The sequence below is a fragment of the Grus americana genome, chromosome 1 (genome assembly GCF_028858705.1).
Source record: "Grus americana isolate bGruAme1 chromosome 1, bGruAme1.mat, whole genome shotgun sequence".
NCBI lineage: Eukaryota > Metazoa > Chordata > Aves > Gruiformes > Gruidae > Grus > Grus americana.
Window position 1 is genome coordinate 36,355,653 of NC_072852.1, and position 27,523 is coordinate 36,383,175.

General features: G+C 36.4%; 1 protein-coding gene across 2 annotated transcripts in view; it reads left to right on the top strand.

Moving 5' to 3' along the window:
- Positions 1–27,523, top strand: part of SLC16A7 (solute carrier family 16 member 7) — an 82,771-nt gene that overhangs the window by 37,887 nt on the left and 17,361 nt on the right. For both annotated transcript variants that reach the window (XM_054842103.1, XM_054842112.1), the window contains exon 2: positions 13,333–13,575. In XM_054842103.1, the coding sequence (XP_054698078.1) occupies positions 13,362–13,575 (214 nt within the window). In that variant the 5' untranslated portion in view covers positions 13,333–13,361. The remainder of the gene's footprint in view (positions 1–13,332; positions 13,576–27,523) is intronic.

A 27,523-nucleotide genomic window follows, 5' to 3' on the forward strand; every position in this document is an offset into this window, starting at 1 on the left:
TTACATACAAAATTTGTACATAATTTTTGCATTACTGTGTTGTTTTCAATTAAATAATTGTAAAAAATCTATGAACTAGCATATGAAAAAATCCCACAATAGCCTTATTTAGGGATGGTGCTAGAAAATATTAAGATTTTCCTTTGATTGATGGAAAATTAAGCAGTAATTTGTGTTAATTTTAAAATATGCACAGCTATCACAGGTATATAATAACAGTTATTTTGTAACGCATATGTACTGCGAATGTATGCATGACTTCACAGAATGCAGCTAACCCTAGAAGGCAGGTTTAGATCTGATGCATAACAGATAGAAGCTAGAGCCAATTGAAAAATAGCCAGAGCTAGACATCTCATGTGCTCCTCCTCAAAGTCCTATTTTGTTTTGCAAAGAAGATGAGTCATAGCTTTTCTCACATTTTGGAGACAAAAACAACACTCCTTTTGCACTCTGATATTTGCTCACGAAACCTAAACAGGTACATTCTGTCACTGTCCTTTTTCACTTCCTAAAAATTCTAGGTTTATCAGAGCTGCATCTTTTTAACAGTCAGCTTTATTCTGCAGGGGCCAATCACACATTTCCCTACAAAGGGCAAATGAAAAATTCTGTGCTTTCAAATTTCATTTCATAGGTACTATCGCCTGCATAAATTGTACCATTTTCTGAGATGAACAGGCACAAAAAGGCAACTTAGGTGTGTTTTTTCCATCATATGCTTCTTTTATCACGTAAACAGTGCAATAAATGTATGTGGCATTTTCCAGACATAGTTTTTGAATCAGCAAATTATACTACAGAGAAGAGAAAGAAGCAATCTATGCTCTTTCTACACATGAAAGCCAAACAGATTTATTTGGAGTTGCTTAGGGCAGAGTTCATTTTACCCATCCTTTGTCTCATTATAAAAATTTTGTTGACTGAAGAGTTGAATCTCACCCTACATAACTTACAGGGAAAAAACCCCACCCCAACCCAAACCCCAGATTCCATGTTTAGCATACAAAATGCAAAATACCATGGAAAAGGAATACTACTTAGGTTAAACAGAAGACAGATTTTGTGCTTGAATCAAACAGATTAAAACAAGTACAATCTCCCCTCAGGAACACCTGACAGTACATCCAGTAATATTTTGAGAGATAAGTGGAATATTGAAAAGTGTGTTTGGAGAAGAATCTGTAAAGAAAACAAAATAAATGCTTACTTAAATCCAGTCATCCCAGAAGATGGTGGTTTTTCATCTGCAGCTATTGACTGAGAAATGATCTAGATAAATGACAATTAGAAATATGGATTTGTAGTTCAAATCCATCTAAGCCCCTCTGAAGTCAGTTGGGCTGTATGTGAAAGTAAAAGTCTATTTATAGGAGGTCTATGCATAGTCTATGCATATCTATGCATAGGTAGGAGAATAGTTTAAGACTTCAGGAGAAATGAGTAAAAGAGATGTCTTTAAAGGTCTTAAAAAACATATAAACTCCAGAGTTGGGTGTTTTGTACACAAAGAAAAGTATTATTATCTTGAAGAGTGAAAGAGTAATCTTCAGTGGATTATAATGCTGTCAGACTGTGAATCCCAGCATTGTAGTTTTTTCTCAAGGAAAAACCTTGAGCTTTACAAAACTCCACTGCCACTTCCATGTCTTGTTATCAAGACAAAATTAATAGATATGTGGAGTGTGCTGTACATGTTTTTACACATTATGAATAATTTTATTTGTAGAAAGTTTGGCTAAACTCTTGGGTTTATGTGTAAGTTGGCCTTTGGTAGAAATCACGTGATAACAACCACATGTGCGTATGTATCTGCTTTTCATGAGGAAAAACACAACGCAATTTTTTGCCTCTGAACTGATGAAACTTCTGTCCCGAAAGGGACAATAGAGTCATTGCTTAGATTGATGCGCTCATTGCCCTACATTCAGTATGGCTTGCTCTTGATTTATTCAGCTTCCAGGTAAATACGATTTGCTTAGTCTCTTCTGTGAATATTTTTATTGTGCCCTTTTGCTAATTGGAAGCATGCAAATACCACAGAGAACTTTATATTTCTTGTCTCATTTGCTATATATTTATGTAAACTGTACTGCTGTTTCTATAGCAGCTACTATAGTGAACTTTTAAGGATTTGAATTATTTTGATCTAGATTCTCAGTAATGAGAACAGTAAGTATTATGTTATCTCAGTTCACAGGAGAACAATCTCAAGTGTAAAGCTTTTCTTGTGTTGATACAGAAATGTAAAAGCTAATGCTTGTGAGTCTGTTTACTTTGATGTGATTTTGGCAAAAAAGTGTTATGTAGAGCAATGCACTTTGGTGCATGGGAGGAGTTTTACAATTAGAATCCAGCATATATCAACAAAAGTGCATCTTGTTGATTTATCAGGTTGCTTTTGAGTAATGAAGCGATGCTATCCCATATTCTCTGTCAAAAATGAGTAATTTGCCAGCTAAACCAGAACCATTGCAATAGCAAGCTCGTATCATATAATTAGCAGTCTGTTGCGCTTCAGGACTTCAGTTTTCAGGTCTGCTTTTTGGGTCTGCAACCCAGACAGTGACCTATTTGGATCTTCCATTTGCACTAAGAAAAGGAGTTTCTCTTGTCTTAATGTTTGAAAGGAGCACTTTGGTAACAGGCTAAGATAGTTGGTAAGTTCTGGTCAAAAAGCTTGTTCCCGCTGCAAGCTGGGGAAAGAAATGTTATATAAGATAAATGTATAGTGATGGGATTAAATGGAAAACAGGAGATTCAAAAATGGAAAACATGAAAAAAATATGGAAAAAAAAATGGATTTCTAGATTCTTCAGAAATTCCTGATGTTAGTATGGGAGAGGAGGGGTTTCATAATTATGTAGCACTTCTCTTGCATCCTTCAACAGTTGGTCATCTCTTCATCTCTTTGAGTGTATTGACAAGCATTAAACAACTTTTCAGTGCCACTGTGCCAGAGCAGAACCACAGGCTTCATACATATCTTCGGGACTTTCTGTGAGGATTTAGTAAATGGCAGAATAAAAAAGTTGCAAATGATACACGAGTAAACAATTCATGTATATTAGACTCTTGATGAATTCTAAAGCTTCTTGTCAAAGATTGTTTTTGCTGCAGCACTGTAGAACTACTCTCTAAGGTACCTCTCAGCAGTATGATGTACTCTTTGGGTGTTGTGTACTGTGTTAGGAAAAAATGTCCTCCATAACAGACGAGAGAGATTTTTTGATCTCCCCATGTCGAATTTCTCACAATGGGTGGAGCAGTACACATCAGAATTTGATTAAACTGTCTTGATCTTTAAAGCTGTTTTGTATATATATCAGCTGGTCACCTCATTAACATTTGGACAAAGTACATAGTAAGTTTGTAATTAAACATCCTCTTCCTTCCCATGGAAATCAAATACAATCATAACTTCTTCCTTCCCTGTATTTGTTTATGCTAAAACATTGCCATTGCCTAGATTATATTAGTTTTGGTACATACTTCAAATGAATTTTTTATCATCATGTACCAGATTGGACAAATAATCATCATACATGTACTTATTTTATGTAGCACAATGCCATGATACCTGAGCAGAGTTAAGTTGCCTTGATGGAATACTGCATTAACATAGCTATTGTGCTCCTACTAGCCATGTTTAGCCTTCAAGAGATAGCATGAGTATCTGTGTAGTACTACCCTGTCTCATGTAAATATATAACTCCCCATTTGTTTAGCTGTCTGCTAAAAGTTATGGGCTATCAAATAAGAATAGACCTTCTTTTTTACAATCTTTTACCAGCATAAATATCAGCATAAGAAAGGCTGAAAGTTGACTGCACTGGACATAGCTGTCTACTTTAATGCTAGGTGGTTAGAGGTGTTACTTTCCCATGCACAGTCCTCAAGGTGCTACTAAAATCTGATTTCTGTACTTAAGGAATGGCAAGTGCATCTTCAAAGATGGCTCCCACGTGGCCCCAAACACGAGCACCGTGTTAGCATATCTGCATGATTATCTCTCTGCCTGCAACTGGAGACAGCTGGAATAAGGATCATACTTTGCTGTCATGATTTGCTTTTTCAGAGCCGTGGGTATCAATGGTCATGAAATTAATAAAATGAAAATTAATGTCACCAGCTTGAGAAAACTCTCAGGTAGGCTATGTCTGTGAGAAAAATGCTGACATTTTTAGAATTCTTCCACTTCATTTTATGAAGCCATACTGATTCAGTTCTGAAAACATTTTTTATAAATGTAAAAAAAGTTTTCATTTCTGCTAAATTCTGTTAAGGCAGGTGAACTTTCTTTCTTTCTTTCCTCCTTTCCTTCTTTCTTTCTTTCCTTCCTTTCTTTCTTCTGACCAAATATGCTTTTAGTCATTCTAGACCTCTGGATTAATTTATCTTTTGGCTCTATTGTGCTTGGAATGAGTGGCTCACATTTTAACTTCCACTGGCAGAAAGAGCTCACACATCAAGCCTTTACGGGCACAGCTCTATCAATTGGATTTTTCAGTTTGGATTATCTGTATGTTTTTAATTTTATTTCATACAAATAGATGGCTTACTTTTTCTACTCTCACACAGCTTTTAAAATCTACATTTACCAAATAGCTTCTTTCTTATGACCTAAATCCTGGGGAGTTTTTCGGACTGGATACCTACAATTGCAGAAACTATTCTGGCTTTTACAAGATGCAGTGGTTCCCGAGTAATGTCTTTTAAAAGCTATTTTCCTCATTGTAAGTTTTGGTGGTTCTGCCCATTTCCTTTTTGCCTTATTTTTGTAATTTTCTATATAACACATAAGTTAACTGTAGCTTTGCAGCAAATTCATAACTCATTAGATTTCCCAGGTTGCACTTCTAAATGTCTCTATGTCATCAGAAGTGTTCCTAACTTTTTCCATTTTATTAATAATATAGAAAATATTTCTTAAACCAGTAACAGTTTCCAAACTGGCAGGAATAAATGAAATGTGAACCCTGTCTAAGCTTTTGCAGTCTGGAGTTATTTTCCAGCCTTGGCCTGTTATGTGTTTCCAGTCATACGCTCCTAGGAACAGAATCCAGATCAGTTTACTTCCTATTACATAATCTAAGTAGTTGTCACTGAGACTTAAGCATTAGTAACTATTTCCACCCATGGGAGTCACGTGCTGCACGAGAATAGAAGAAAAATATTTTCCCAGTATGTGTGAGATGATGCTTCCAGGCGAGGATTTAGGCAAGTGGTAGGACATACACAGAAAGTACATTGGGCCATAATATTGAGGTAGAGAAGACAGCCAGGGGTTGGATTCTATTCTCAAGAGCACACAATAACTTTGATAAAGTTTAGAAAAATTAATGTCAGCAGAATTCGAATTGGAATCTATTGCATCTTCATAATGTCAAATATTAAGCTGATAGATGGACGTGAATATTATCTTCAGCAATAAATGAATTAAATTTTGCCACTTCCAAATTATATGTTTATGTAAAAAGATATGAATTTTGATTTTGAAAACTTTAACTAATAGCACAGCCTAAGAATAGACTAGCTTTTCGCATCATTGATTTTTTTTCTGCAGCTTAGTATTGAGAGAATGATATTAAAATGAATATCTGTTATTATTGATAATGGAAAATCTGCTGCTTTGGAAAGATTATGCTATTTATTTTTCAAGCAATGTGCAGCAGCTGTGCAGACAACTCCATTAACACTGACTCGAAACCTTAGTTCTTCCGTTTATATGGAATATAAATATTACAAATAAGTGAAAATATAAATCCCCATCTTCCAAACATCAGAACTCTTAAAAATATGTATCAAACATACAGCTCCAGATTTACATGACTTCCATTATTCTGGCTATTCTTCTTTTTTGTGAGATTCACTCAATGTGAATTTTAAAGAAGATGAGTGTGCCGATGTACTGAAAAGCCTTATATTACCAAAACCAGTTCAAAATTGGTCTATACAGAGTTAAAATGATAAGCTTATACAACAGGTTGTAAAGCTGGTAACTGCCATAGTTCAATATGAGGGAGTAGTACTAGAATTTAAAGGATGGTATGAGTGGTTAGAAATTAATTAATAAGTGGATCAATATTCTTGCAGTGCAAGGAGCCAACACTTTGAGTTGTAAAGGACAGGTTTAGCTGAGCTTATTAAAACTAGTTCTTTAAAGGCACAACGAAGTTTTGGGTTGGATTTTTTTGAAAGGTTGATTAGTTTGATGGTTTAGTTTTTTCCAGGTACGCAGAATTTTTCATCAACCTCAATCAACTTATTGTTAAAACTGATTAATTCTTCAGACTGGATCACTGGCATTTTCAATTTAGCCATCAACATTTCATTTCAGTGCACTTCAATTTGGGTGGAGTGCCAACCTCTTTAGGCTAGATATTCTATTGACTGCTTTCCTGAAGTAATTAAAACAGAATTGCAATCACTTTGGTTGGAATTCATTTCACTTAACTTTAGTCATCTAGGCATTTAGTCATCCAGAGTAAGCCAGTCATTTAGGTTTCCCTTAAAGTCAATGAAAAAAGGTAATAACAGAAAACATGATGAATGGAAGTCCAACCCATGACTGTGATTGTGAAAACAGATTATGGTTTCCCAGGAGAAAGTGGCGGCCCAACATATGAGGTTAAAAAAAGTCAACACACCCCCACCCCCAAAATTCCAATGAATTATAATGCTTCATTAATATTAGTTCTGACAAAGTACATTAGTCGTCTCACTACTGACTCAGCAGTGCTCAAAATCTGATTTCAACGATGTAACAATTCCAATATAGTTTCAATATAATTTTTTCAGGTGAGAGTTCCAGTTTTGTAACAACCTGACTTTAGTGACTGACTTAGTAATAGCTTTTGACCTCAGCCTCTGTTTAAACCGTGATGAAATACAGCCTTAGTGCAAATGGGATTTTAATTATGCTCTCACAGTGTAATTTATACATTTTTGCTTTTTATAGGGCAATATCTTACAGGGCTCACTTCTGTCTCAGTAATCCTATTTTGAGTCCTCAAACAGGGAGAAGGAACTACATGACATGTGCCTTTAATTCCAGTCATCTCGGTAAAAGTGAATTAGACCTTTCATTATTTCCACAGCCATCAGGAACTCACATCTGTAATCATCCTTGTTGAAGTCAGCAAACAGTTTGTGCTTTTACATCCAATAATCTGCTCAGCTGATGCTGTTAGTAAGAATCAGCCCATTACAATGCCAAACCCTAAGAAGAAAGAAAGTATTGGGATTGTTCATTTATTTTTATCTTACAACATGTGCCTTTCCCTCCCTTCTGCTTCCCTCCATGGAGCCTGCCTCTGCCAACCTCCTAGGCATTTGGAAGAATGATATTAATATGCCTGCTTTGGATATGAGTGGGGCTATTACTTTCCCACACTGTCTTCAAGCACATACTTGTCTTGTTACTGCTTCAGTGGGATGACAAGTATACTACGATATTGATTTTTAACTGTAAATTATGGATGGGTTGAATAACTCCATGTTTGTTTCATAGATGTGAACATTTAGAACTACTTCCTTCATCTCCTTTTCAAGAAAGAAATAAAACCAGGTTTTTTTCTCAATAAGATATAGCTTTATGCTTAAAATACCTATAGTAATATATTTCAATATTGTTGGATATTGTGCTATTAAAGACTGAAGTGAAATAGGCTTTAAGATTAAGTAAGGCTGGTGAATTTTTTGGGTTTTGTTAAAGATTTGCTTAGACTTTTAGCAAAAATAAGCCTCATGAATATAATTTAACATACTATATATATAAAAAAAATATTTTATTGCCACATAAAAATAAGGAAAACATTCACAGACATGGCCCTTTGATTCAAGCCTGTTGGAGAAATTTTACAAAACCCAGCAGCTTTCTAAAATGCTAGATAGCCTGAGCACATCTTAGCAGTTTTGGTCTCACACAGGGTGTATTTGTCCTGCAGGTTTGAGCCTAGTGGAAAAAAGGCAGTAAAGTCAGATTCTGAGTGTATTTTTCATCTACCTGGTTTTCATTTATTCCATACCCCTCAGTCTCTGAATACAGACATTCAGACAAAAGGTAGACTATTTTCCTCTTTCAGGATGATTAGTCAGTTCTTTAAGGCTGGGTACCAGAGCTCATTAGGAGTTACTTTGCCTCCAGAACTGAGTAGTTAGAGCTAAAAGCAGAGAACAAGCTCTCTTGATCCCTTCTGTCAGAGCCTTTCCGCATCCTCCCTTTCTTCACGACAAAATCCCAAGTCAGAGCGAAACCATCTCACAAAGCTAAGAAGACAATTTTTTCTTCAAATACTGAATATTGCTCACAAGATAATGGCAATAGCTTGTAGAAGTTGGTGAGGCAATACCATTTGATGAGATGATTCCCGCTATCTTGCCATCCTGCTTGGAACTTGTTACAAGAGCTGTTAATAAAAAATAAGAAAATGGAAAATTTTGCAGCTTTTAAGCAAGAATCTTTTATAAGAGTGTAATTCTTGTATAGCTCATTGTTTGCCACCACAAAGTAATTTATTTCAAATACAGCAATGTAATTAACATTCATTAGGGATAAGTTAGAGCAGCAGACTATTCAAACCTATAAAGCAAACAGTGTACCCCACCTGTGCTCCTAACTCAAGTATTAAGCAGTACAGTTAATCTGCATTTACTACTTAATGAGCTTCTAAAACACACATGTACTTAAAAATCTCAGTCATAACTCACAGCTCACTTGGACATTAGTCCACATCCCAGCTCTGCCACGGATTTGGGACAAGACTTAGGTTATTTAGCCTGGTATTATATTTGTTTCCTGTGTCTGAAAGTAGATGATACTTCTCGATCACCCCACAGGGATGTTGTAAGACTGAATTTGCTCAAGTTTGCAAAGCTTTTTGCAGTCCTTGGCTTACTGTGTGGAACTGGAATGCAGCACACACGTGCCAAATATTCCCACTATCCTACAGCAACTGGAGACAGATTTTTCACATAGCAGCTCTTTAACTCTGGGACAAATGGCTGCTGAGTCAAGTGGTGATGGGGCACATTGAGGACAAGGCAGACAAAATGCAAGCAGAAAAGCAAACAGTTACTCTAACGTTGCAGAAAAACGAAATGAAAACTCCTAGCAAAATCAGCGTCTCTGTAAACAAGAGAACAACATAACCCCTTCTCAGAAGAGTCTTTGACAAGCTGTTGTATTGATAGCTGGTTCTGGCAGCTGGCAACTGCAGAATATTAACGAAGCATCGGTACAAGAGCAGTCTGAACAGGTTGATCATGACTGACTGAAGTCTACAGTGCATGATATCAAGATAGATTATTTGTCTGTACCATTTGCTCTTAGTTTGACCTTGTTGCTTGCTTGCTGCTTTCTCTCTTTTCCCCTTTTTTTCTTCCTTTCCCTTCCTTTGTCCCTCCCTTCCTCCTTCCTGCCCGTTCTCTCTCTTTCATTCACTAGTTCTCATTTGCCTAATTAAGTTAAAATGTGCTGAGACCTAGATAATACAAAGCTTTGCATATCAGATGTTTTAAAAGTGTTCTCTTGCCCTGTTTCTCTCCTATTATTTGTTAGTAGACACATGCAGCTCGTACGACAGTAAGTTGTGTTCTTGTTCACTGCTTACGTAAGTGGGATTTATACTGGGGAACTAGAAGGAGCTTAGGAGAAAATCCTTGTGCACAGTCTGACTCAGGGTATGGAAAGGCTGAGCAACCCCTCTGTATCTGACAGAGAGAAGGGAGATTGATGGCTTCGCTCAGGATGCGCTTCGGTCGCTGTTACCCTGCTGCTTCCCTGGGCGGAGAGCAGGCAGCGTTCCTCACCCACTGCTTGCCTATAAAAGCATACGTATGAGCAGAGCTCGCTCATTGGCTTTATGCACATGATAGAATTCATATGACTGACTAAAAACACTGATGATGACCTTTATTTTCTCAAGTGCTGCTTTTTTTTTATTTTTTTATTGTCTGGTACCATGTCCTTCACATGAACATCATCACACATGCCTGTTTTTATGCTTTTTACCATATTTCCTTTTATTCCACACAGCCCATAATAAACTCTGAGAGGTCTGAAAAGGCATTTTGATTGTCACTGTTTCATTCCTCCCTGTTCTGCCTCTTCCCTTGTCAACTTTTATACCCACTTATCTGAAATGCTGCTTTGTTTTGGTTGCTAATGGATTTTGCACTTGTCCCTGTACTACTGATACTACCCAGATCTTACTAGTTAGGCTTAGATTAGAGCTAGTTACATTAATGTGCTAGACCGCTTTAGGAAGAGTTCAGTTTGGGGGATAATAAGTGCAGATTTTACAGGAGAAAGTTGCTTTAGCTCCTGAGCAGGTGTGGGATGTTTAAGATGTTGGATTTAATGTTTCTGACAAAATGAATACTTTTTTCCTCTTGGTGCAAACATATATTTATTAGTTTTTTCCTTTTCACCTTTTATTAACTGGAGCTACAATTGGCTATCACAATCATAAAGGAACATCAGGGAAGCTATTATTAACTCTGCTCCGTGGGATAAACAGGAGGTGTGAGATACAATGATCCGGGCTCTTCTTTGTGACGGTGTAACGGCTGGGGTACGTTAGCACATGTTTTACTGCAGCAGCGCTACAAGCTGACCATGTGGTGGGCTTTGCAGCAGTTTCCTCTAGGCTGAGGCATAGGAGCAGCCAAGACCCCTTTGCTTATCTCCTTAATGCCTCTTTAGTTTAAAACTGTGAAGCTTTTCAAGGGAGGGAGAGCACTGAACTGTCAGAGCCAGTTCTGCTGCCCTAAAGGGGTGGATATAATGGGATCTCGCCAAAGCACCGATGCCTCAGTGACATTCAGGAAACTTCAGCATTCTTCTGGCTAATGCGGTGGTAATCATTTTTCAAAGTGGTTGTGTATTATTTTTAGGAAGAGGAGTGCTTCCTCAATAAATTGATAATCCCTTCCCATTTTTATGGAGAGCAATGCCTTGAAGTGTGTGTGGCATTACTAAAAATTATAATAGAGATAGAAGTGTTGTCATATGAATATGAAATATGAAAACAAATATGCTCAAACCTTTGAAGTGTAAGAAAACAATAGTCAACCTTTTTTTTAGGAAATAACCAAAAGTTTTCTCAGATGAGCAGAACAACAGCTTTTTGGGACAAATAACAAACTCTGTTGTTTACTGTTACTCAATTCACAAAACAGTTCTGCTTTTCATGCCAGTTTGAAGTTTTGTGCTTTTGAAGGCAATTGATCATCACTATGTGTCTTATAAGTTACAATGGGCTTTCCGAGATTCTCTTCCTTCTAGTGGGTCCTGATTCAGCAAAAACAAACTGGTATTTAACTCCTTTGCCAAAGTTAAGTGTCAGAAACCAGAATTGTCTCTACTTGTCCGACTTCTAGTGGCCCAAATTTTCCTCACTGTTATATGTCAGTGGACTAATATTAAGCCAAGACTAGGGTAAGCAGAAACAAAGTACATGCCAGAGGTTCTTTCTGGACATGCGTATAAAAAGATTTATATGCTCTGTGTACAGAGCAAGAGATATCTATTGCTGCCGGCAGCAAGTCTGTACGATATGATGCAGAAGCCAAACTATCTGGGATTTTGCAACCTTGCATAGAAGCCAGATGTTTTAGTGATTGATTTAGCTTCCCCGCAGAGGTTTGCCAATATCAGGGTGTCTACAATCAGCTTCAGTAAAGTAGAGAGTCAGAAGTACAGTGGGTTTCTATCACAGGGCTAGCCTTGTGATAATCTTAAAAACAGCACTTTGCTAGTTCAGTGGCATATATGGCATGCAGTGCTACATGGCGTTTACCCTGAAAGTACTCCAGGCACTATCCCGAGAGATTAATATAAGCTGACACAGTTCATTTTTTAGTTTTTGTTAAGGTAATCATATCACTCCCACTGCTAATGCAGTTTGCCGTGAGAAATTGGAATATGCCATAAGTGGCACGGAAGAAATCACATAGAGACTTGCTGGTAATCATAAGCATAACAGCAACCTACACACTGTTATCATCCACAGCTTTCGCTACTGGTATGGCAGGAGACCGATCAAGAGTGATAAATTGCCTAAATGCCCAAGAAAGAAACAGTGAGGGAGGAGGAATTTTCAGTTCATGCTGTCTGTGTAGGCTGGATTATACAGAAGAAAACACAGTGGACTCCAGTTCTGTGTTTAATAATAGAGGGATTTGATAATGGAAAAATCTGAGAATTACAAAATAGATTGTTGCTACTACATGTTTTCCAAAAAGGTTATGCAGAATGTAGAAAGTTTAAGTTTTTAGATATCAGGATGATAATAACAGTATGAAATTTATTTCAGGCCTTAGGAGCTTTATGTGGATTACCCATGATTTGTTGAGCTGCCTGAATGTGTTGGTTGCACCTCTCAGAACGTCTATAAGATATCACTCTGGTGGCATCTATTATGGTAAATTCTTATTTGGAGGATAGCTTCGGGAAGTTTCTGAGATTATTTGTGAAAGACTTCCTGATGTCTTCTGACATATGGAAACTGAGCAAAAATAGTACTGTGAAGCTCCACCTTGTTCCTACAAGTAATATCAACATCAACAAATGTGAAGATGAAAATTTTAAAAGTAAGAGTACAATATGGAATTGTAATATTTTGTATTTATTTTATGGATACACAGGGAATTTTAAATCTCTGCTTAGAGCCCACTTTTAGATGTTCTCATGAGATAAGAAAGAGAGGTCAACAGTGGTCAAAAAATTGGATAATGACAGCATATGATAAAAAACTGTGTAATGAATTTATTCCTTGCTGTCATTGCTGATGATTTAGCAGAGGTACTAGTAAATGTTGCTAATACAATTGCATCTAGTGATAGTTTACTGTAACTTTTTTCCATTGTTTCCTATAAGTCAAATTTCCAGGGTTTGTTTTCTGTTTCATTCCTATGCTAAGTCCACACTGTAAATAGTAGAGTTACATAAATTAACCCACACAAACACGTCATTTTCCAATAAGTGACTAATTGCAAATACAACTTTAGTGACTGAGATCGGTGATTTGTAACAGTTGCCACATACTGAATAGGATATTGCAAATGTTATTGCCACAAGTTTTTTTTGCAGAAGAGATTTTGCTTCTAAAAACAGGAACTCATGTTCCATGGTCCCATGAAAGCTGGAAATTGCTCTCTGCTGTGAGGATTCTTTGACGGTTGGACTTGATGATTTTAGAGGTCTTTTCCAACCTTAAGATTCTATGATTCTGTAATTCTATAATCCCTGTAGATGATGATTGAATACTGCAGTTTGATAAAGAAAAAAAGGAAAACCGAAACCTTGTTTCTTCTCTTCTTTTTCAGCCTAGTTGGAGAAGAGACAGAGACCAAAAATGCCACCAGCAACAGCAGCGCCACAGTACCCACCTCCAGATGGAGGCTGGGGATGGGTTGTGGTCTTTGGAGCTTTTATCTCCATTGGATTTTCCTATGCATTCCCCAAAGCCATCACGGTATTCTTCAAAGAAATACAAGAAATCTTCCACACATCATATAGTGAGATAGCTTGGATATCATCGATAATGTTGGCTGTCATGTATGCAGGAGGTAAGATATTTGTGAAATTTGCAAATATCATAGGGGTTTTGGTTTTGGGGTTTTTTGTTGGTTTTGGGGGGGGTTTTTTTGGTTTTTTCCTATGGTCTTAATTACTACTTGATTTTATCATTATTACCTAAATAATTTGCCAAATACTTTATCAGAGAGTACTGGCAGCCACATCATCATTAAAGCACTGTTTACTTTCACTTTTAAAACATTTTATATTCTCTTCCTTTTTGTTTTCCCTTTAGAGCCTATTTCGCAATTTTGCCCTAAATTCACAGTTTCTGAGAGTCACATTTTCCAACAAGGCAATGCCCAGGGAACTTCTGCTCGGACCAGGGCTATAGTTGCTCAGTTTCCACTGCCTTGGTGAGATCTCTCAGTAGATGATCTTTAAGGTCCCTTCCAACCCAAACGATTCTATGATTTTATGATTCTATGAATCTATGATTCTGTGATCAGATGATGGAACTTAAACACAGAAAATTATTATGGCAATGAAGGTTCATTAGTCAGGCCCAGGTATTCCTCTGCAGACAGGGCTTTTGTGTCTTGTCCCTGTGTGTCTTAAAGCAAAATCCTACTTTCTGTTTAGGCCAAGGGCCATGTTTCCCACATGCCATCTGTGTGACAGCTAAGATACAGACAATCTTATTCTTGGGACTGAAATGAACAGTGAACATAAGTTCTCCAATATCTTTTTTCTTCTGAGCAAGCAAGTAAAGAACAAGACAGATGAAAAAGGATTTTAAAGTATAAAGCCATGTTTAAGCACTAAGTGTCAAACCTGCTTTGGCAGGTTTTGTGTCTATCAACCTCAAAGACTAACTGTTACATTCTGCTTGATTTCTTCATTCTTTCAGAATATTTTTTTTTTTTTAAAGTACCGGTGGGAGCGAGCTGCTGTTTAGGCTAAACACTTTTTCAGGCAGTCCAGAGGTCTGAATAAGAGGCTATTTCAGGCAACAGATATGGCATTGCCCTTTTGTTGGATGTTATGAGGTAACCACTTGGAACATCTCAGACTCCTTACAGTGATGGAGCAATTAAATCCATACATTTATATATATGTGTGTGTGTATGTATATGTACATATATATATACACACATAGATATATAAAAATATATGTCTATATAAATAGACATATTTATATATGTATATACATATATATAAATGTATATACATAGAAACTGAAAACATTGTGCCTGTAGCACATTGAAATTCAATATCTGTAATCACTGAAGAGCATCACTCCAATATTTTTTCAGAAGTGCCATCTGTGCAATAGTAAAGTACGGATTATCAGGTCCAGTAAACAACCTATAGAAGGAAGCATGAAGTCTTGTTTTTAGCGTGGTAATTTTTTATCTCTGATTTCAACCTACCTAACTTTTGACACCTGAATGACCCTAGGTCTTTTGGCAGTCAGGGAAGAGACGTAGGGGCCTACAGAGAGGAATGCAGGCTACCTGAGTTACTCTCGCTAAGTACCTGGTTTTCCCCTCTGACTATAAAAATGAACCTGCAGCCAGCACAGCATTAGCTTAAACACCTCAGGTAAATATTTTTCAGTTAATGGGATGGAAAAATGAATCCTTTTTTCAAATGCTGGCAGAGCCAGAGACCTTATAAAGACACCTTGACGAGTGCTGTCAATATCAACAAAAGCTTGCTGTACAGATATTTTGATCCCATTTTTATTCATATACTAGTAGAGAATCATAAAGGATTTTATAAGAGCAGCAACAATAACCAAGCGATTCACCAAAATTCGCCAGGTGAAGAAGTAACTTGAACTAACACGATCAAGAGTGGAGTGAAAGAGTAGGTATGTCCTGTTACATTCAGGTCCCCTCTAATGTAGTTGCTTCTTAAGGATGCATCTGCACTTGCGCTGTGGAGCGTACACGTGTAACTGTGGAGGCCCCCGAACAAGTGCTGGACCCATCTGGAACAAGGGAGAAGAGCACAGGTGTTGAAAAGCTGGAGTTAGTCTCTGCTTTCCCTATGCTACGACTTTTGACCTGGACTTTTTCACCACATTTTCTAATTGGAACTAAATCTTCTAAGGGCAGATTTGCTTTGTAGCACAGGTGCTGTTCTTTTGTTTTAGTCTTTGAATAACGTTTAATTTATGCTGTTTCTGTCATCTCACAGTTCACCCAAATTTTACGAACAGCACAGATGCAAATCACAGAACATTTAGCTATGGCCATTTTTGTCTGTGAGGTTCAACGTGCACAACTTTTCCTGTAAAATACAAAGCATTCTTTACTTCTGCCCTTTCTCTAGTGCTTCTTTTACTGTTCTGAGTACCACCGCACTAACTTCACCGGTACATTGAGATTAAAAATTACAAAATGGTTTACTATTCATTCTGCTAATGCCTACCCTGGTCACTATGAAGATTATCAGCACAGGAACAGTAAGCAAAGTTGTTTGGACAGGTTGTTACAGACACGTGGTTTTAAAATGCTGAGAATGACAACCCTGCCTGATATAAACACTCTTTGAAGCCATAGCTTCTCTAGAACCACTTCCTAAAACATAGGCCATTTAGACAATCACTGGCAGAATATGAAATAGCAATCAGGAAGAACATTTCTGAAGGAAATCACTCCATTGTTTTTACTGTCTGAAGGTGGTTTGATTCCTTAGCATTTGATGTACTGTAATGTGAAATACACGTTCAGACCATGAGTACAAGGTGTATTGTTTACTGTAAAGTGTGATATGTATGTCTGAGATGAACACTCTATTCATCATACTACTAATTAAGGTAACCTGAAAACATCTAAGATCTGTCATCCTCATTAGAGCTCAGTATTCAACCTATTAATCATCACAGTGGGGTCAGTGAATAAGTTAGAGTCTGTGCAGACACTCTTTGCTTTGGAGGCTGCAGCCTCTTGCAGTAATTAGCTGGCATCTGTGTTTCTGTAACGAGGTATTAACTTACCTTTCAATGCCCAAGAAAAAAAGAGAAAGAAACTAATAAAAGGCATCCAGTAAGGAGCTAAAAGAATGTTAATTATGTTTATCACTTACTTCATACTTAGAATACATGGCATTAAATTATAGCAGACCATCTGGCAATCCATATGGTCTCCTGCAGTCCTGGTTAATTCCAGCAAATAGGTCAAGCACAGCATTCACCCCGTTAGGAAAGCACTAAGCAGAGGTGACAAATCTGATAAATCAAATCAATATGAAACTCTTTTTCCTCTCAGTCTGCCATAATATGCACTTTCGTGCTTTTTTTGGGGGGGGTTGTTTGGGGTTTTTTCCGTTCATTTGTTTTCTTAAGCTCTCTCTTCCCCTCCCCACCCCCCCTCCCCATCTCCTGAATGTTTGTTAGAGTTTACTAAAAAGCCATCCCAAAAAGCAAGATCCTGTGATGTGATCAAGGTTACAGGTATTGCACAGCCTCTGCTGTTCAGCCGATGCTTGAAAAACGCATCCTCTGGAGAAGAGCAATAGTTCGGTCTCCATGGCAACTCCTTCTGCCTCTCTTGAGCAGAGACTGTCAATTAAGGCTGATGGTTTTGTGATGGACTCCTACACCCAAGGGACTGTGTCTGAGACCACCAAACTTTTGTTACTGCAGGACAGAAGCTGGGATAAAATGGAATTAGTTGAGTTGTCCTGACAGGGCAACCTGTATTTCTGTATGTGTATGAACACATATGTATATAAAATGTGTGTGTATGTATGTATTCTTATACACATAAAATATATATGTATTCATATACTTATAGACCATATTTATGCTCTAATGCGCACAAGCATTTAGGAATTCAAGAAAAAAGATCGAATACATTTGACCTCAAGTTCTCTCAGTTCATTCTTCTCTTTTTCAAAACTCCACTTCTCACATTGTGCAGCATTAACAACCAAAGGTGATTAGAGAGCTTCTTATCAGAGCTCGATCTGTTTCCAATAAAAATGTTTTCCTTGCTTTCAGTGGAGGTTTGACAGGAGCCTTAGTGGCAGCTATGAAAGCCATGTGACAGGTCTGGTGATTTCAGACACAGCTGACCTTGAGTTTTAGATTTCCTTAGGGAAAAAGCAGTTGGTTTACTCACTTGTCTTTAACTCTTTTTCTGTCATTTTTCCAAGGACAATTTCAGTTTGGGTTTTTCATTTCTTTGGGTTTGGTGGTTTTGGTTTTTTTGTGTGTTTGGGGTTTTGTTTGTTTGTTTGTTTGTTTCAAATTAACTTTTTGGGTGTGACATTGGGTTATAGAGAGTAGCTTGAAAGCTGATAAATCCTTCAAGCTATACCAAGCTGTGAAATATGGTCCTGCTGGTCTGAAGTTCAAAAAAGAAAGGTCCATTTAAATTCTAGATTATATTTCTAAATAAATAATTTTAAAAGAACCTTTGGACCCTTTTTGAAGAAAGATTATATATAAGTGTAAGTAGTGGCCATTACCATTTTTCAAAACATGCTTATAATTTAAAAATGTAGCATTTAATAGCTTCCTCTCTTTTATTCTGTATTTCTTAAGTTATTCCAGTTTGAGGTTAAGTATTTCCAAACAGTAGCAAACCCTTAAAGGATTTTTCAGGTGACAACACGAAAGTAACCTATAGACAAGTTCTCATTTTGATTATGTCAAATATTAATTTGGAAAATAACATATCATATGGTATGTTCAAAATATTTGTGATTTTATCTCAGTGGGTGTTTTGGTGATATTGCTGTGAAGATGAAATGGCGTGCACAGTGGAGATGACAGTTGTGAAATCCATGTAACACAAACAACAGATGGTTATGGATTTTTACTTTTGGACAGGACCTGGGCTCCTACACTTTTCTTCCTCCCTGGTAACATTTTCTTATTTTGGTTTTACAAATATTGGCCCAAGGAATTCAGTGGCAATGGAGAAGGAGATTGAGAAGCTTTCTTAAATTGACCTATGTCCTTTGTTGTCAGGGACAAGCGTTTTTCTGCATCAGAATATGCAAAGTGTTGAATTTTAATAACCTCATTTAGAGTGTCCTTGAAAGCAGAACTTATCAACTTTCCAAATGCCTCATGGGCATGAGGGAATACTTCACATTTAGCCTAAAATATATGTAAAACATCTATGTCAAGTTAATTTGAGACTCGCAGATAAAGGAAAAGAAGTCATAATGAGGTGACACAAGAACAGAGGATTTTGAATCTTACTAGCAAATGGAGATAAGTACAAAAAAGAGGTATCAAGAGTAACAAAAATATTATAAATTTACGGTAGTTCAGTTTTTGAAAAAGAAGACCTGAATGCTAAGGAAGCCTGATAAAGCCTCTGAAGGGTAATACAGCCACTTCTTACGTTTCTTGGAAGGCGTTGAGTTTCATTAAGACTACGTTGTAGGGCAGTGTTCTGTGGTAGCAACGGCTGTTTTAAACAGAGGACTTCCCTAATGTTTAGAAAATACTCTTTAACGTGGTCATGACAAGAAAGAAGAAAAAAACATCTGTTGTAGATGGGTTTATGCATTTTTTTCAAACAGGTTTGTCGTCCTATTTACAGGAGCAAGCTGGTTCTTTACTCTGCAACTCGTTATGTTTGGCTGAGCAGATAAGATTTAATTGTTAAATATTCAGTGCCTTTTGAGGATCCAATTTTGTCAAGTTTTCATGAACCATAGTTTTTACTGGGATCTACTGAGCCATACTCAGGAAGCCACTCTCAAACTTAAGGACATGCTGCCACTGAGAGAAATAAGATTTTTTTGTCTTTTATTATACACTTATGTTAATTTTGAATAATTGTAAGAAAGACATTACACAACAAAGAATTCCCACTGTGCTTCTACCAAGCTCTTTCAGTACTCAAACCATAGGTTATTGGTAGTGATTTGATGCATATTATAGAAATATTTGTGGTAACTTAAATTTAATTTACTCAAGCCCTTTACTACAGCAGCTCTCATTTACATACAAGTAGGCAACGTGGATTAGATAATGAATGTTAGTTAAGCACTCTTTTCCTATTTAAGGCTTCATCTTTGTCTTGATCTTCATTTGATTTTATAGCCAGGGATTTCTATAAGTAAAGTAATCAATATTGACGGCTTCTTTATCTACAAAGAAGATTCTTTTTTCTCTCCCAGTTAGTTTCAAGTAATGGGTCAAAGTCAAACAATAATAAATAACATGCATCATAAAATACATTTTCTAAGGGGCTAAAACTTTGCGTTTGTTTAAGAAAGATATCAAGGGACTTGGACCTTTGATATGTTCATTGAGCTTGTAAAACTTTGACGAAGGAATGCTTATTTTGTGTGTACTAATAACGTTGGATTGGTTCCCATATAGTTTTTCATATCACTGGATCATACAATGGTTGTATTTGTGATGTGTGTCGCATAATTCAAAGGTAATGAAACAATGGTCTAGCACAACTGGGAATCATGAGATATTTAAGCAGATACCAGAGAAGTACTGCAGGGAAGGAAAAGTCTGTGTATACCATTGTAGTCACACCAGCACTTCAAATGAAATAATAAACCCAGCACTTTACAAAGAACTTATTATAGAATTTTAGCGGTCCATTGTTTTGGAATGTCTAAGAACTATTCCCTTGTTTATTTTGAAGGGTATATTCAAGGGAAACAGAGCCGTACTGACAGGTTTAGAAGATATTCTAAGCCAGTATCAAATGGTAACAGCTGAGACTTTTACTATGATTCATAAAGATATGTAGATCTATAGTCACTAACAGAGGTAAGTGGACCAGGAAATCAGTGACAGGTTTATGCTAATGCCAGGGGAACTACAGAAATCAAAGAACGAGGTGGTTTAAAATTGTCTTTTATGATTACTTTAAATATTTTTTCCATTGATTACCTGGTTTTGAAGATTTTTGCAGAGATCACATGACACACGTAGATAAACTTATATACCGTATGAAGAGTTTTTTATCAGTCAGAACCTTTTCATCTAACAGTGATATTCTATTAAGATTGTGTATGTCAAAGAGCACAAACAACTGTAGCTTTAGTAGGTAATATATGTTTTGTTGGTGCGTACCAACAAAAGAAAAGCTTACCTTTCTTTTCCACAGATTTTGGCATTTTTTTTTTTTAATTGTCAAGGAACAGTTAAGCATTTTCACTGCAGTTTTTTTCTGACTTTTTGGGGGGGTGAATATGTGCTATGACTAGACAACCAAATGAAAGAATATGATTAAACTAGGAGACTGTATTGTGAAATTAGATGTTGATTTCCTCATCTAGTTCAAACACTTCTTGCAACACTTTCCCACTGACCATGGGAACATGTGCCCTGTTTGGTTTTCTATGTGTACTGCTTTGAAACACTTATCATTAAGTGCTTTGACTTTTAGAAAGAATTGAAGGAAGCAGTACTACTCTTACAGCTTTTTAACACTAGTAACTAGAGATTGTATGGACAGGATTCATGTGTTTAGTCTTCCTCAGCATAGGCTTCTACATCTGATCCAGTTGTCTAGATATCTTCTGTTATCAGTCAATAAAAATGGGAGTTTCTGATTCATCCCTTCCTAAGTTAAATGTCTGAAACATATCAAATGAATCATTTTAGAAAGACTTCTTTGTCTTTTGAGTGCTAAAGGAATCTAGAAGAGTTCAGATGTCCATTTTGCACAAATCTGAGGTGATGCCACCCTACATGACTGTTGCCCGGTACTAACGCATTATATTTTGCTCCCTAGAGACCTTGAAATCTAAGAACGTTCCTGTTAGAGATATGCACCCATGGTTAGTGATTTTGAGCTTGTTCTGGTTAAGGTTTAATTTTCTTCTTTAATCTTCCTCTTCTATGTTGCACAGGTTATAATTTTCCCATGTTTCAGTGACGCTGACTCAATTGTACTAGTTTTGATACTATTAAAAATACCTGGTAATTTTAAGATTACCTATTAGCTTGTAAATCTAATCTTGCAATGACTTTCCTCGTACCCATAATTCCCTTTCTTCCATCACCAGCTAAGAAGAAACCACAACTGGGAGAATAGCTGGTTTGTCTAATAATTGACCGAGTTTACATTCCTTTGTAGCTGATTATAAGCTGATAGAAATCTATGGTTCTGTTATATTTTCTTCTGTTCTGTGAATGATTGGAAAGTTGAATGCACTTCAGCCTCTTTGTAACAAGATCCCCAAACACTTCTCTATCGGTATCAGCTGGCAGTACCAATTTTGTCATGGTACAAACATTATTCATACAGCTCTCCTATGGAGAACTCCTTTGCTTTTCCAGGAACAGAACTTACTTGACTGAAATTTTTTCTTCTTTTACAAGAATGAGTTTCTCTGTCCTGCACATGCTCCTTCCAGATTTGCAAATGTGTCCTAGGTTTTATCTTCTTGTTATTTGCTACATTGTAGGATATAAGTTAATGTCAGGACTTCCCAAGGACTCTTCAATGGCTTTCAGGGTAGGACTGGCACAAGAGAAGGTGGCGGGTGTCCTGTTTGGCCTTCCCGAGAAGGGGGGGGTGTGTGTGTAATCTTGTGTCCTGGGAAGTCAAATTTCACTCAAAAAAGCTTCAAGACCAGTTCTGTTCTAAATTGTTGGAATTATTCGCATATACCCAAATGGCAGAATTAATCCTTCCTTATTGTGACGTTGCTAAGCTTTGAGCGTGTGTAATGAAGTAGCTGAATCTGTTGTTATTTGCCTAATCAGAATAGTTGTAATTTCCAGAGCATCAAGTAAATAAACAAAGTGCAGGAGGTTTTACTTCTGGATATTCTACTTAAAGACTGTCTTTACAGGAGCTGTTCGATCCATAAGAAACCAAGACTCTGCAACTGTTACCATGAGACATTTAATTGAGGAACATAAAGTTTAAAGCTGGTGAGAAGCAGCATGACATTACTTATAGTGAAATAAGACTTAGTTAGTTAGTTAGTTTACCTGGACATCAGCCCAGCAAAATGCAGTAAAATAAAAGAATTAAAGTAAAATAGCTACGCTATTAATAAAGAACGTTAGGTCATGTGCTACATTTGGTCAATCTGCAGATCACTTTATAGCCAAACGTTCTAGAGTTTCACAGTTTGGCTAATGACACTGGAAAAAATAAAACATGTCAATAGGAAAACTTACAACAGATCCGTTGATATACCTAGTGATGAACAACAGTTTTCACTGACGACGTTATGCTCTTATCAGAGACATGTAAAATAACTGCCTGGGACTCCATTTAAAGTATGGGCACCATGGTGCTAATCCTGCAATATGTGCTTAATTTTAAATACCTTAGTGTTCTCATAAAGTTCAAAGTTAAAATAAAATTTTCACCTGCTTAAAGTCAACGTATAAACATGTTTATATATTTATGCAAATATGTTTATCCATAGGTGTTTGTAACATAAAGATCTCTTGACAGTGTACCTTCAATGACTTAAATGCTCCCAGAGGCACTCATTAAAATTTCATTTTTATTCATATCAACCTTAAAAAGATATTATCCATAAATTATTCATGTCTTTTCCCAAAATAAAATATAAATAAAATTTAGAAGATTAGCTTTGAAGATTTACAGTATTTGAGTGAAACGGGCAATATTCACTTTATTAAAGTAATCATTTGATTAAACTTTTGACTTATTTGTCAGTAAGCTTGTCTCTGCTTCATAAATAAAAAATGAAAATCTAAGGACACAGTACAATTTGACCTTAAGTATGAGTCTCCTAACTTCAATTTTAATTTATTGGACTCCCTAGAGTTCCAGTGCTGCAAAGTGCATTCAGGAGTGGAGAATCAGGCACCATGACTGTAAGAATTGTTCTGATTATTCATTGAAGCAACAAACTATGTAACAAAACACTTTCAAGTAGTGACCTGAAATTGTATGATTCTCACATGAGAAGAGAATGTAGTCAACATTGGACATGGTTGTAAAGGTCTGATGGCCTGATTAATCATTTTCATTAACATATTTTTATCGTCATAGAAAGTTACAGAAAATCTAAAAAAAAAAAAGAAAGTTTGACAAACCCCCCCGCAAACTCCTCTCTCCTATGGGCTAGACCTGCAGAAGGACTACACCTCCCAGAACGTGATGGGGCAATTCATCTCAGAGCGAGGTCCGAAGTGTGTTATGTGACTGCATATACAATAATGAGCAACACAGTCCAGCAATTGGGCTTATACTAAATTAACGAACTGTAAAGCTGCAATTTTTTTAAGACAGTTTGGTAATGGAATGCAAAGTAGTACCAAATGACCTGAAACAAAATGTTTGCAATTATTTTGGAAAGCTAAGAGGAAGAATTAGATCATGGAATGCCACATAGTTATATTTCTAATTTGTTTATTTGTATGACAGAAGACGTTTGAGATATTTCAGAGTGACTTATTTGAAGATTTTGAATTCAACTGAAAATTCTGAGACTTGAAATTTTTATTTCAGCTTGGGGATAGAATGGATGTTAAAGCATAAGAGTGTTTCATGCAATGCTAGTTCTAATTTTATGTATCGTTCCTCAAAAATCAAATACCATGTCACAAAGATAGTACATGTGGGAGTGATTCTCTTGTCTTTCACACAGTGCTGTAGTTTATACCTGTGCAAAGAGTGTGCAAGGTTACATAAACCATTGCCATTGTGATTTAGAAGCTTTTCATATTTACTTACTCAAATGTAAACAGTAGCCTGAGTGCAAAGCACTTGACCCTATGCTCAGAGAAACAGAGCTGAAGTGGCATATGAGATTAAGACAAGAATAAATTTGTATCATAGAATTTCTTCTGGATCATTTCTCCTGATGTTATAAAAAAATTACCTGACAAGGTGTTCAGATATACGTATTGCCTAGATGAGTCAACTTTCTAACCAATTGCTTTTCAGTAAGATTTAGTAAGTATTAAAACTCACTAAAGAAACATAGTTCCTCCTGTGAGAAGAAAATAATTCTTTCATTAGTAAACCTAAGTAATACTCTCCTCACAGGCACATATGTTAAATCCTTGCAGAAGCGGGTATATTTCATTGCATTATTTGAATATGTTCTGGCTGAGGAATATCAACATAACTCTTTAGATGAAAAGTGGCTCCAGGAATACATGATGTTTAGGCAGCATCTGTAATACAAATCATGAGAAGCCTATATTTTAATGGGCACTAATTTATTTTGAATTTATGATGCATCGCAATCATTAGAAGTAAGCTGCTTGACATTACATGGTGGAGAATAAGGTTTCTGCCAGTGGTGGGTTGTTTTATTTCTTCAGACTAGGTAAGAAAATACACCTGGTTCAAAAGCTACACAAATATTATCTTCAAGTGCAATAAGATGGTACTAGGTCACCAAGCCACTTCATGTTGCTTCTTGCAGCAGAGCTCAAATATTCCCTGTTTGTGTAGGCAGACCCGACCTATACTTCCCTCACCCCTCCATCCCCTATTTTCAGAAGACCTTGTCTATGGAGATGTATGCTCTGCCGCTACAAGGGAAAGGACTGTAAAGAGAACGTTATACATGTTGTTTCCTCTCTAGTCCAGGCAAAACCCAAATGCCATAAAGGCCTTTGCCCAACTCCCTCATTATACATTCCTTTTCCACTGCTTAAGTCCCAGGCTTCCTCTGCTAATTTTTCGTGATTCTTTCACTCCTTACTTGGTCATAATTTATGAAATATTGTTTTCATAGGGGAAGGCATACTTTCCCCCTCATTAAAGGAAGTGATCATGTTTTGGTTGATTACAGCCCACAGAAAGTGTATTTGTTGATCCAGTCCACAAAAGAAATGGCATGTGACTATGCGTAGGAAACCTGTAAAAAATTGAAAGACCCATTGTAGACGGCAATCTAAAAGTGTCAGCTTGATGACAATTTCAACTCCAATGGCAAAAAGTATGTGAGGTGGGTATGGAAATATGCAAAGATAAACTGACATCTGCTTAGGTAATGTATAGATTAAAAAATGTACCTGATTTCTCTTTCAATTCTATTGGAAAGAGTGTTATTCTCAGGCATGTGTAATTTGCTGTAAAAGGCTAGGGAGAAGCAAGGAAAAAAGAACAAGGAGAGAAGACATTAGAACACATTCTTAAATTATTGATTAATCAATAAATATTTTTCAGAAGATTAATATTTTTAAAAAGCAGTTAAATGTGGGTTGTCTAAAGTTTAAGTAAATTGGAAAGTGGGATACTTTCAGAATTCTGGACCTCTTCACTAAGTTGTCTCCAAAGGTTCTGCTTCCTCTAGGGTGTAATAAAGGCTACTGATTCTGGCACAGCTGAAATAAAGAAGTGCATTGAAAGATGGAAAACATCACATAACTCTTGCTACTATTGTTGATCAAGAGGATAATCTTTTGATAACTTTTGGCTTTTCATTATTTTAGTTTGATTTTTTTTCTTCATGTTTCTAGCTATTTAACAGTTGATATTGCTTTTAGTCTTTTTGACCTGGAAGACAAAATATTCAGTGTTACCTTTACATATCATTCTATAATTAAACAGATTTTCTTAATATGCATACATGTTATTTTTTCACTTGTCTGAAAACAGGAAAAAAACCCCACAAACGAACCCCCACAAAGATTCTAATTTTCAATTGACAACTGCATGTAGTTGTGCCTCCCCTCACCCCAGTTTCTCAGTCTCCCCTTTTGCAAAATACTGGGAAAAATGCAAATTCTGTACCTGATATGATCCCATTAATATACTACCATTGTCTGCACTTACATTCTAAATACTTTAAGTGCCAAAACCTAATAAGAATGCTCAGTTCCCATTTTGTATATCTTTGAAATACAAATAAATTTCCTTTGCCCTCCTCTTTCCCTTTCCTTTTCCCTTCCCCTCCCTCTTCCCTCTTCCCTCTTCCCTCTTCCCTCTTCCCTCTTCCCTCTTCCCTCTTCCCTCTTCCCTCTTCCTTCTTTCCCCTTCCCTCTCTCTTCCCATTCCCCAGTATATTATGAACTAAATATTATACACATATATTTACCTTACACAGTTCTTCAGACATGATCTAATTTACGGGCTGTAAAGGAATTTGGGAAATTCCCACTCTTAAGCTTGTAATTGTTACATTGTCTATATGGTTACAGAAAGTCACCATATGCATTTTTTATTGGATATTAATAAAACTGCAATTATAATGAAAATAATGATAAAATAATGTTTTAAAAATATTTTCCTATAAAATACATTTTAAGCTTAATGATGCATATATGTAAAATAGCAAATGCATTTGGAAATAATCTTATGTTATTGACAATGACCTAAATATGATGACTTCTCAGGACACTTGCAAGTTGAATACATCCAGATTTGTACTTCTTGTTACATATATTCTGAATATATAGATGAGATTTAATAATCCACTCATGATCCATAATTCACAGTCCAGGGAAACATCATAGGTAGTAGATTGAGTATTTTCAATTTGAAGTTTAATTATACAGTGCAAAATTGAGACCAGAAAGGAATATGATAAAATAGCAGCTAAGAAGCAGCATGTATCTTGTGCTTTCTCTGAAATTACATATTGCCTGTAACAATATATAAGGAATCATTTCCAAGTTGAGTTAGTTATAATATTATTCTGGAAGAAAACAGATAAACTGTAGGATGATGTGCAGGGTAAAAATGGGATATTGTATGAACATTAATATGATGGGCAATTTGTAGAAGAAAGAGAAATCCAAGTGACAATGTTAATCTTAACTGAAGTTGGCTGAATTTTTCACAGTGAGTGCATTAACTGAAAAATGTAATGATTTCAGTTGCAGAGAATATACCCTACATCCATAAGAACTACTAAATAGCCTGTGCAAGGTCTTCTGAAAGTGTTTGCTGTGATTTTTTGCTCTCTGTGATGTCTGCTAGGCTTCTGAATGGCAAAGTATTGTTCTGCTTCCAGAAAAAAGTAGCCAGGGATTTTTAAGAAGGTGTATAAAAATCATGAATGATAATAGGGAATAATGAAGTGGAAATAGTGAGTAATGAACAT